Raw genomic sequence first — 12,418 nt, 5'->3', positions numbered from 1 at the left:
CTATCTCTCAAACAATGAATGATGCTGGGTTTTTTCCACCTCCTGCTCTACGGTTCGATGACAGTTGGCTCCCAAACAGAGCCTAAAATCCTAAGATACGCTTGGTTTCAAAAAAATTCAGGACTCATCAGATGACCTTAAAATGATTAAAATACTGCTCTTCCAGTGAGTGAGTGTGTGCGTGTGCAACGACCACTCATATATTTTCCACCGGGCACGTTTGAAAGCAAGAAAAGTTTGCCTATGAGAAGTTTTGATATGACAACTTTTCCAAATGAAAAACTTTCCCTTGTTTGTGTAGCATGAGAATAACAATGAAAATATGAGAAAAATGTGTGTGAGAGAGAGGTCATGGTCTCAGGCTTGTTGGGGGGCATCAGGGACGATGTGACCTTCCTCTTGGTGCAAAGCTTCCAATTTGCCACCTCCGCAGCCTAAGCAAGGTCACCCCCCTTGGCTGGCAGGGTGCCCCTCTCATGGTACCCACCATCATCTCCTACCTCATTTTCCTCATCTTCTGCATAGGAGAACGTAGAAAGCAGTGTGGTAGAGCTCCGCCCAGTAGTGGAGGGGCAGCCAGCAGGTGGAAGGCCATGTTCTCAGGGCAGGAGGCATGCCAAAGGACAAGAGGATCCTGACGACAGAGCCGCGAAGGTAGGCGGTGTCGAGGCTCATTGCAACATGGATGGTGTCATTGGGATCACAGCCGGCGCTGTTCCGGAACTCGGGGGCCTCATGGAAGGCCGGCAATGGCCACTGCTGCTGTTGCTGCTGATTCTACTTCTCTGGTGTTGCCTGCTGGGCCAATGCAAAATGCAGGAGGGCAGTGGCCGTGTTGAGAATGAGGTGGTGGTGGTGGATACGCATTGCCAAGGATGGTGGTGGAGAGAGAGAGAGAGAGAGAGAGAGAGAGAGAGAACCTTCAATAGGAAAAATTCCTCTCCCTTAGTGAGGAATTTTTCCTATAAAAAATCATACTTTTTAGAAAAAAAATTCTCTCGTTTGAAATGGTTGGAAAAGGCATACTTTTTTCTTTACTATTTTCACTTTTCCTATTATTTTCTCACTTCCAAAACGTGATCGCTAAGCCAAGAATCTGCAAGAGCTTTCCAACTTTTCAGGGTTTTAGGTATACAAAACATGATAATACATGACCAGGAAGGACAACAATTACAAATCGAGGTACATTGTGTAAAGTTAGTAGAGCTACAACCTTACATGCTCTTACATTTTTTAACTGACAAACAATAAACTTATGGGCTTCGTAAAAAAATTCCAAGTGATGCAGGCTAAAATTTTCTACTTCCAGAGACCACACAGTTTATGAAAAAAACAAACAGCTTAGTCCAAAAGTGCCAAGCTACCCATCATATTCCCAATTGCTGCTAGTCACTAGGAGTCTTTGCTACACAATCTTCTCATCTTCAGGGTTCTTGGGCTGACTAGTTGTTTCAGATTGAACTGGTGAATTACATAATAGGAGTTAGAACAGTAATTCTTAATGAAGTGTAATTAGCAACTGACAAATGGGTACACCATGAGATGTGGGATAAGATTATTGGCAAACCATGAAGACTGAGGAAGTACTTTATCCAGAAAAAATAGCTGACTGAGAAAGCACTTTAGTAAAAAAAAATACATGTTTTCTGCCAATTAATTTGTCAAACAACTTGGAGGGAGTCTTTTCCAGAAAATAAACTTGCTTAGTGGTAGTTTCCCTATTACTTTGTGACTTGTTTGTACCTTTTCTGATTTCAACTAAGGAAAATAAAGTAGCAAGTATGGAAGAGAGAACGAGACCTTCATCACTAGCAGATGGCTCTGGTTGCTGTTTTGCAGCAGCAGTAGCCTTCAGTTGTTCTTCAGTTACTTTCAGATAATCTTCACTGGAATAAGGTTCTGCAGCAGCTGGAGGGCCATCTGACAATTTATGCCAAGATTCTTTAAGCGATCCACAGAAAATCCTCAAGAAAAAAAATTAATTGAAACAGAGACAGCAATGGCTATGACACTTTCAAACTCTGTATCTTCATTCACAGTCTCAATCATAAAAACCTGATGATCAAAGGGAACCTGAAACTGGATATCCAGGAGTCTGAAAAGGTACCCCTCTGGAACTGCAATCACCAAACAGATGATTGAACTGAATAAACCATGAAGAGTCAATTGATTTACCGTGGTGTCAGGCCAGACAGCCAGGTGTGAACCAATAAGGACTAGTCTATTGGGGTTTGGGTGACTCAAATCCAACAAGGCCCTGCACAATAATTGCCAGGTTGTCGTGGGTTTAAGGTCCAGTCTTATTGAATTGGAGCACACAGTTAGGACCACGGCTCTCCTGTTAGACTCGCTAGGCAAGGTAATTGGGACCGATCAGACCAAAACCTGGTCTGAAGCCATATCCATATAATAAAAACAAATTTTTTTATTTTATAGGCTTGCTTGATAGTTTGATAGACTAGGCCTAGTTAAGGTCCGCTCTTACCTACACACACACACACACATAAGGGCGGCAGTATCGTCGGATGCCCAAAAATCGAAGGGTCGGACACGCAAATGCACACGAGTGAACTTTGTATCTAAAGTTTTAAAAACTTGCATATGAGAGCCTGGGTCTACAACAATTGCACGCTATCTCTGTTGTTCTAAAAGTAGTATCATCAAGAGTCATGGAACTACAAGGTGCAGTATTCACTTGCATTAACTTTTTCTTTAGAAGGGCAGACTATGAAATTGGTTGTTGGTTACCCAAGTATAAGACTGAAACGTGATTCCAGCACAATTGATCTGAGTTTAGAGGCTTCTATGAGGGAAGATGGGAGCTGCTGGGACGTGTGGATGTCCCTTCCTGATCCAACGCATGGCTAAGATTTTTTTTTTTTATGCTATATCTCAATCTACATCTGCATCTTTTCATATATCAACTCTATGCTTTCATTCGCCTACTTAGATTGCATAATATCGCTGTATTACCAATCCACTACACGTCCACACATCACCTCTTGCCACGGTTGCACAAACACTCACAGCCACCTGCGCTTAGCCTTTCCCTATTTGCATTTCCTGCAACTAGCACTATTCATATTTACTCATCTCCTACATTTGCTCCATATCTTGCCCCTTTCATGTATATGTCGACTGTGAATTAGGCTTGTTAAAAACCTATGCTCACTGCATTTCCATGGATGTGCAAGTCTAGCATCTTATCAGACCTGTGGGTTCAACCCACTAATCTCATCCCGCTGTGAAGGTCCCCTCTATACTCGTTTAGTTCAGCTTGGTACAGGTTCATGCTGGGTGCTAGTCAAGCCAGTGTCAGAAAGAAACCTGTCTCTGCCTCGCCTCCCTTGGTTCAAGTTTGTAGGATGATCTTTCAGCAAAAGGTTACGGTGGAAGCTATTCATCTATTGCAAAATGAGGGATCAAAACCTGGAATGATCTGTACAAACCTTCAGAGGATGGATGCGCTGAACCGAGCTGTTGAATATCGATTTGGGCCTCATCTTGGTGATTGCATCCCCTTGCTGGTCGGCTATTGTAAAATGCATCAGAAGTCGACAAAGAACCTCGTAAATACAACCTACAGGCCTTAGAGAGCTCTATTTTAAGATGTCCTAGGGACATAAGTGTAAAAAAAGACCCTTTAGCGGCGTTTCTGACTACTGCTAAAGGGTCTGGCGAAAAAAAAAAGCTTTAGTGGTGATCAAGACCACCGCTAAAGGTCATTTTTCTGAATAACGCATGTGTGCGCGATGTCAAATTCATTGTGAGTTCAACATTACACCTACTATATATATATATATATATATATATATATATATATATATATATATATATATATATATATATATATATATATATATGATCTCTTTACACTTTTGACTCCTTTTTTAATTTCACACTTTTCATCTGTTTCACAGTAAAAACTGCGCTCTTATATCACTTCTCTTCCTTTTTTCCTTTCTTTACTTTCATTTCTTTTTAAGTTAGGTAACTATAATTATAAGGTCTGCAAATTTTCTAAACTCAATTCCAGTATTTTTATGAAATTCATCGACCGTGGATAAATCGATGAACTCTTGGAAGTTAGAAAGGGTTGAAGCTTAATCAAACGCATTATGAATCTGGATCTCAGTAGAAGATCCACACAAATCGACAGCCATGAAACTCAATTTTTTTAGGGTACTTTTGACATTCTATAGATTTCCTAAATCTCTAGGTTTGCAATGTTCAGATCGAATCCGAGCTTATAAAGAATATAACGAGAACTTGGATCCATTTAATGGACCTGATCCAATTACAAACCTTCATTTCTTTTTAGGTTGTTTTTGGTTTGGATCTTCAAAAGATCCAAATCCAAAACACCTTTGCTTTGGCTTTTTGGATATATATATATATATATATATATATATATATATATATATATATATATATATATATATATAGTGGAGGATTGAATTGGGTCCTACTGGACCCAACCCAGTCCGATTTGGGTTCCCAACCCAAATGTTGGGACGGATCCAACCCGGATCTGGGTTGGGATGTCAACATCCCCTACCCATGTTAGCTCTCTATTTAACCCCCCCCCGGGGGGGGGGGGGGGGGGTCTTTAAAAAAAAGGCACCACCATCCCTCTTTCCTTTTACTCTCTCCCTCTCCCTGGTTTCCCTTCCCCTTCTCGTTGCACCCTTACCCCCACCCCACCCCCCCTCGTCGGAAGCCTCATCCCCCTCGTTGGAAACCCCCCTTTTCTGTAAGTGGTCTCTCTCTCTCTCTCTGAATGACAGGAGGGTGTCACCCTCCTGTCCCGCTCCCTCAACTCTCTCCCTTTCTCTCCTCCTCCTCTGACTGGCCGGAGGGCAGGCGCCACTTACACCAACCTCTTCCCATGCTCCTTTCCTTTCTTCGGTGCATTCAACAGTGGCCTGGTCGTCTCTCCCTTTTTTCCCCTGTTGGAGGACCGAGCCAGGCTCAGTCATGTCCCAGTTCTAGACCAGGTGTGGCTCAGCCTGACTGTCAAGCCCTCACCCCCCATCCCCTTGCTGTGTTTGAGCAGCAACAACTACTGTTGTTGTTGTCTCAAGTCGGACCGAATCAATCTCAGCCTGATTCGGTCCAGCACCCCCGAGCAGGCTCGATTGCACCGAGTTTGACTCGATTCCACCAAGCCAGCTCGATCAGACCCTACCAGCCCTTCCTCGGTTCTCCTTGGCCTGGCCCGGCTAGTCACCGAAATCAGCTCGACTTCTTGTACCGAACCCGTCTCAGTCCGATCAACTCAAACTGGGTTCAAGTTCAACCACTGTGATGCAATCGTCGCCACTTTCGCTAAATTTAAGAACTTAATCTCGTTCCTTACGCAGTGCGATAAAAACCTTTTGAAGTGCACCACATCAACACAATGGATGAGACTATATTTTTAACATGCTTATCGAGGCACGAACAAATTGATAGCCTATACTCAGAATCGTCAAAGATTCGAACCATCTCCGAGGTAGGAAAAAGTTGCATGCAATAACGACATCAGAACACTTCTGATATATATGTATTATATTTATGTCAAATATATATATGTACGTTTTTAACTCAAGGACAGTTTTGCATATTCTTGTCTCATTTAAATTATGTTATTTACATTGCCGCCGCGTTGTAATGTGCACAAGCTCCTGCTTTATGCAATTTACTTAGCCCGATGTATGGTTTCGTATACTAGGCCTTGCTTACGCAATTTACTTATTCCGATGTACGATTTCGTACACCAGGCCTTGCTTATGCAATTTATTAGCCCGATGCATGGTTTTACGTATCGAGCCATGTTTTACGCTATTTACTTTACCGTCGTGCTCTAATGTGCACAAGCTTCTGCTTTAATATATATGTATCCTATATACATATATAATTATATAAGGTATGCAATTTTGCGTACTCTTGCTCTATTTTCAAATTATGCGTACATTTATATTTGAGTACGCAGTTTTGCATACTCCTGCTTACTTTAAATTAAGCCAGTATGTATTTAAAGATGCATATTTGTGCATCTTTGCTGTAACTCAATTTCAAATGAATCTTCATGCGATATTTCAAGCTCATATGCTTCGATGTCTCAAAAAAAAAAAAGTGTTTTACGTTCGCATGTTCATGATATTCAGCATATACATGTGTTGCTTATCCCACGAACAGATTAAGGCTCATATGCTCTTATACATCAAGGTTGTTGTGTTTGTCCTTATCGAAAAATTGTGATTTTCAATGTTGTGATTTAGGGTTCTCTCTGAGAAACTAATATCTTCCTCGTCATGGTAGTACTATTAGACATGCACGACATGCTAGTATGACAATGAATGAATTAGAGGTTTATGACAAACCTCGTGTGCAACAATACACCTCTCTATGAGAAAAATCACGTAAATGAATATGATCGCCTTCACAGGCAAGATGCTCAATTTGGTTTAAAAGACCAGAGCATATTGAATGGGTTGTCAGATAAAATAAGACCTGACGTATCCATTCATCATTTGGTTCTGTCAAGAGAGAGGATATGAGATACAAACTCCGATGAACAAGTTGTTAACAATTATGCTCCTCAAGTGACAATGGTTTAACGTCCCCGGTCGAAGTTAAGAGACTGGGCTACCAAATATTATCCTAAGTGGTAGATCTCATTGACTTCTGCAGAAGTTCGAATGCATCTCCCGGTTGTTCACGCCTCTGAAGAATTCTCTGTCGGTCTCTGAAACTGTTCCCATTAGAACGGACTCAGATAGTCGTTCGGGTTATAATTTACATAAAATAATAAACCCTCAAATGATTTCAGTTGTTTCTACGTATTGTCCTATAAGTACCCACAGGTCATTAATTATCGAAACAAGATTATCATGTTCACTTTGCTTCTCTTGAAACTGAATATATGAAATATGATAATGCATATGTTGGTCTTGTTTGATATTGATGCACCTACCAGGCTTTCATGAGTCTAACCCGTTTTATGAGATATAGGTGACGACTAGACCGATGTTGTAGGTGATGGTGCGATGACGTGATGATATCAAAAATCCACTTTTTCTGTTACTCGCTTCTGAGCACATTTTTGTAATTTTGTATAAAGGTTCTTTTGTAATAACTCTTTATACATAAAACTTTGTTTTTATCTTCAAGGTTTTGAATGAATGCATGGAGATAAAAGAAATTTGCATGTAATCCGCCCAAGGTCCGTCGACTTGTTCTTTTCAAACATTATTTTCGTTGAACTATCATTTTTAACTCTAAAAAATGATTGATTGTAAAGTTTCAATTTTTTTCTAAAATTTACAAGTTCGAGATTTTGAGGCGTTACAATAATTATGATAATATCACAGTGGAAACTGAAAGGGGTCTCAGCAGACTTCCTAAGGCACCTTAGATGAGAGTGGCTTGCTTCCAATTCCTGCGTTTTCAACTAATGATCCAGTAGCAGTGGCTCACTAAGGAGGTATCTTGACACTAAGTGAAGCCAACAAAGATTGTAAACATGATAACAAGGGTCAATTTTTTGCAACAGTCATAGTAACAAAGAACCAAACAGTATCCGGAATGATGCTAATGGCAAGACTTGAATCAACCATAGCAAGACAATCTTAGCCTAGCTGCACTGATTTCAAGCTTTTCATCTCTTCATTTGCTAGTATATGTGCAGGGTTGCTGATCAGAAGTTCTACCAAACTGCTTAGAACAAGGTTCATCTTGTTTAAAGTTTGGATGGAAAAAGGCTTGCATTGAATAAAGGTCCATGCACATTTTTTGTCTCCTCTGGTTTCACCTTCATTTCCAATGAGACTTGTTTCACCATGGTTAGGGTTAGAACCCTCTTCTTATATACTTCTTTGATGCTGAACCAAATACCACGCAGGTGGAGATAATAATTCAACGGCCCGTTGAATGGTAGCTTTATGGACAAGAAATATTATAAGATTTAAGTGAGACATAAATTGGCGATCCATGATCATTGTCTTCTATGTTTGCAGGAGAATAAATTGAATAAGATCTTGAAGCAACAGTTGCTGGAAACAATTGGATTATAGATCTTAAACAAAGTGTCATATATGTACTGGAACCATTACCTGCAATGAGTCATGCCTAATTCTCTCTTTCTTCCTTTTCCTTCTTGAGAGTTGAGAGGGAAGAATAAACCATCAGTGCTGCATATCCACATGTTGAGGTTGAGATGGTGCATATCTATCCAAGAAACACCCTTATTTGTCCATGCAATGGTTGCACATGGTCCAATTTCATATCACACATGCTAGTGTAGGTAGAGCACATGGGGAGCCCAATGTCATCAGAATATCTGGGTTTCAGATCACAACCTAACAGTAGTTGTGAAAAATATATCCACGAATTCATTATCCAACAACACAAGCAAAAATATCCTTATCTAGTGCCACATAAAGCAATCTCGAGAAGCCATGAGAAAAGGGCTCTTCATACAACCATGGATCTAGCAAAAAATGAATAAATAAGTGGTCACATACCCTGGTTGATATGCTGTTGTCTATGAAGATGTCATTCAACTTGAGTGCAACCTAGAAAAGGTTTCCCATGAAGATGATTCCTTCTAGTGTCAAGGCAAAACCTAGAGGCATGATTACAATTCCCACCCACCAACAATCTCCTTAGCAGCGATCTACCATCGCAATCACTATTTGCAATAAGTGATCTTAAGAAAACTTATGCTCTTAATCCCCAATCCATCTGATGCAGATGGCATAGAAATTCTCCATTTTACTCATCTCGGTCTAAGTTGCAGAACCTTTTCCTTTCTAGGAGACTATTTTATCCAGCAAAAAAATATAGATGTATATGCAAGAACAGGTTCAGAATGAACCAGCCATAGTGACAAATGTTTAAACAGCAAAATAACAGCCACCACATTCTCATGAGAAATTGAAATTTTTCATATTTCTACATTTTTATCACCAAAGTGTTGGCAAAATAAATTAATTAAATAATAGAAAATATGTTTGTAAGAAATAAAGTGTTTACCCCCCAAATACTGGCTCTCGCGTGTGGGATATGAGATTAGCAAAAACCTTGTAAAGCTTGGGGCCTAAATACTGTCTAACCTTATCTAAGTGGTTCTTCCAATCTAATAAAACAACTACGATGCTTACTAGAGTTGCCACCATTAACTATACTGCTTTTTCCATAGATGACATTGCATCATCTTCAGAAAATATTTTTTTTTTCAAAAAAACAGATCAGTCCATACAAGATTACTGGGTTTGCTATATGTCTTAAAGAAACAGAGTTTGTCAGTTTGCTCAACTTCTTACAGACTGAAGGATCAGGAATGGTGGATAAAGTGAAATGGTGCACTATTGTTCATCATCAAAGAACATAACAAGATTTAACCTTACATTTTGTTATTCAACTACACTGAGGCAAGACCGAAGGATTTCTATAAAATGCCACTGTATGGAGGTTTAACACTTCTATGGATAGATTAATTGACTTTGAAAATTTACATAGGTTCTGCTTGCAGAGGTACATTTGCTCTTAGCCTCTTAACACAGATATTTCATTTATTTTCAAGCTTGACTTTAGATTTTTAATAAGATTGATTATCCCTGGAGTAGAATACTAAATCTAATAATGAAATGACAAAGAAGGAAAGAAATCACTCACTTTTGTCCATTGAAGCTTTCAGAGTCTCATTTATGAATGTCGAAGTGGGTCTATAATTCTGCTGAGGTGGAACATCATCAAGTCCAATCTCCCGTTCAAGTGTACTCCTGAAGTCTCTTGACACTTCCTGTGTCAAAAGTAATATCAAAAGTCCCAGCTCAATATCCACTTGTAACTCATAAATAATGGAATGTTCCCTTTGACAACTATGATAAACTCGTTATGCCTTGTCACACATGAAAGTCATGGATGTTACATGCATATATACATACCCACACGTGTGCAAGTGGGTGGGTGTTGAAAATCTCAGCATTTACAAAATTGTAAATGTAATAGATGATTTATATTATTAAAGATAAGGAACAAGAAATATCATATTTAAAATACGGACCTGAAGTTCCTGAATTGTCGGTCGAAAAGCACGCAAAGTCTTTCCCAGATTACGGGCCACCTGCATTTATATCAATAGGTTCAAAAAACAGCATTGATAACAAAAAAAGGAAACAGGTTTGTGTACATAGCCCAGACATCCCGAGTTCAAACTCCCAGGTGGGCAACTGTGGCCTTGATACTGGAGCAAATGGAAGACCTACCTAATGGATAAGGGGGGGGGGGGGGGGGGGGGGTTGAAATAGTCAATTACTTATTCCTACAGGTTATAAAAGCCAAGTACAACAGGAACACATTGAACCATAAACCAGTCAGTTACAGGCCACGAATCTCTGCGATGCCAAAATAATCAATCTGAATCAAGTTATTCCAAAGAATATTTTCCTGGCTCTATCCCATTTTTCTCTAGCTTCTATTTTCCAAATATAACTCTTTCCTTTTAACAAAAGGAAAATGCTTTCCTATTGCAGTCACTATTCACCCACAGCAGAGAAAACTACTTTTCCAAATGGGCCATTGTCCAATTTCATAGTTATATGAAAGGGACAATTACTCTATTAGTGTATCCATAATATACAACAATGATATCTGAGGATTCACCTTTCAAAGAATGATAAAGTTTATAGGACCTCAAGAAGCAGACCAATTAAATCATTTCTTGTCACAAAATTTCAGCAGTGCTATTAATAATCGGGGACTCAATTCCGAATCCTACTATCTCAAGGGAAAAAAGAGGAAATTATGTTCTCTTTCTAGTAAATGATACATACACGTCCTGAAATTCCACAGAGCATTTAATGATTGATTTCTTTGGAATAACTAAGGCTCTAGAGTGGAAGAGAAGGAAATGAACAGGGCTGCCGACAAACTTCAAAGACACTATTGAAATAAAACTGGGAAGCAACCAAAAGCTGGTAAACATTCATACTTATGCAAGCCTGTTAGAGAAAAAGCTTTTACATAAGAAAGACTAATGCCACTCCAATCACATTATCAGAAACACAAACAAGCATCGTTTCCTAAAACAAAAGACTCGTCCTCCTTCCATTGGTGGTGGTGGTATCAACGAATGAGCAGTTTAAGTAATCAAACACGCATATATCAGTTTGGTACCTCAGCAAGACCTTTAGGACCAAAGACCAACAAAGCCACCACCCCAATTACCAGTGCTTCCGGAGCTCCAACCCCAAACAGAGAAGCATAAGCCACCCCATATGTGAATTTCCTTCTCCTTGCTGCAATCCACCATCAAGTACAAACATTAATTTCACAAAGAAAAAACCCTAAGAAACCAAAACCAATAAAACAACACTTTGCAACCAACAAGGCAAAATGGGCACCTGTCCTCCTTGGTCTTCTTTGCCTTAGAGAGAAACCCAAATGAATGGGGCCATCACAGGGTGCCAATGGTTTGAAGGGAGGAAGATTGGAGTACTGGAAGAGGGAAAAATGGGCATGAAAGGAGATAAAGGCAGATTTTGGATGTGATGTTGGGACGGAAAGGAGTTGGGGAAATGAGGCTGCTGCAGAGGCTACAGCTAAGGCCATGAAGGCTCAGATACACACTCAACTCTACTCTTCCCTCCTCCAATTTGTAGTCAAGACTTACAGCTCATCCCACACGTCTCTAATCTAACTTCATCCATCTCTCTCTCTCGCTCTCTCTCTCTGAAGTATATCAACAGGAATTCGGCAAAAATGGGTGATAATCCCTTCGTGGAGATAGACAGATAGCTGCTTGACAATGGATCGGATACTAGCCCCACTCCTGATCCAGACCAAACATTGGGTCTCATAAACTTGCATGAAACCAGATAGGCAGACAGAATAGAAAAACTGTTGAGGGGAACAGGGACACCGGAGACAGCATCAACGGCAGATAGGAGCCAGGTCATGCTTTTAGATTTTGAGGGATGGTGTATTTTCAGTGTTTCGGAATATCATGTATTTTTTTTATGATTTTTAAATTCAAAAATTCTGATTTTTTAGCTAAGTATTTAATGAAAATGATAAAATCGTGAGAAAATATCTTTAAATGTAAGTGAGGTCAGTTGGGTTTCGGCATGACCCAGAGCCCACTGACAAGACCTAGATGAGCCAATTATTATTTGATAGAATTTTCGTTTTTAACTTTTAAATTCGAGCAAAATTTAAGTTAAATTCAGACAAAATTCGAAGAAAAGAATGTATACCGTTAGATGCGTCTCGTAATTCTAAGCACATTGGTGCCCTGTTTTTCTTAAATCGAGTTATGGTTGGCCCGAAAATCGTGTTTTTCAAAAATAACCTGCCTCTATTTTTATTTTAATCATATCAGACTGTATCAGCTTTGTTTTATCCAAATTATTATAGATTTGGACCTAGTTCA

The 12,418-nt window shown here is 39.6% G+C and overlaps 1 protein-coding gene across 2 annotated transcripts; it reads right to left on the bottom strand.

Moving 5' to 3' along the window:
- Positions 1-1,154: 1,154 nt before the first annotated feature.
- On the bottom strand, positions 1,155-11,744 carry LOC149818940 (sec-independent protein translocase protein TATB, chloroplastic-like). Of its 2 annotated transcripts, none has more exons than XM_089985957.1 (6): positions 11,391-11,744; positions 11,164-11,285; positions 10,052-10,111; positions 9,661-9,787; positions 1,801-1,920; positions 1,155-1,461 (listed from the first exon to the last, which is right to left on the bottom strand). In XM_089985957.1, the coding sequence occupies exons 1-6, from the start codon at positions 11,596-11,598 to the stop codon at positions 1,406-1,408; spliced, it is 693 nt and encodes a 230-aa protein (XP_089842083.1). In that variant the 5' UTR covers positions 11,599-11,744; the 3' UTR covers positions 1,155-1,405. The 2 variants fall into 2 exon arrangements, with proteins under 2 accessions (XP_089842083.1, XP_089842084.1); XM_089985958.1 differs by having other exon boundaries at positions 11,215-11,285; positions 11,391-11,736.
- Between the last annotated feature and the right edge of the window lie 674 nt (positions 11,745-12,418).

The sequence above is a fragment of the Nuphar pumila genome, chromosome 13 (genome assembly GCF_984573655.1).
Source record: "Nuphar pumila chromosome 13, dmNupPumi1.hap1.1, whole genome shotgun sequence".
NCBI classification, from domain to species: domain Eukaryota; kingdom Viridiplantae; phylum Streptophyta; class Magnoliopsida; order Nymphaeales; family Nymphaeaceae; genus Nuphar; species Nuphar pumila.
The sequence above is the reverse complement of the archived record's forward strand: the minus strand, read 5'-3'. Positions and strand labels throughout refer to the sequence as shown.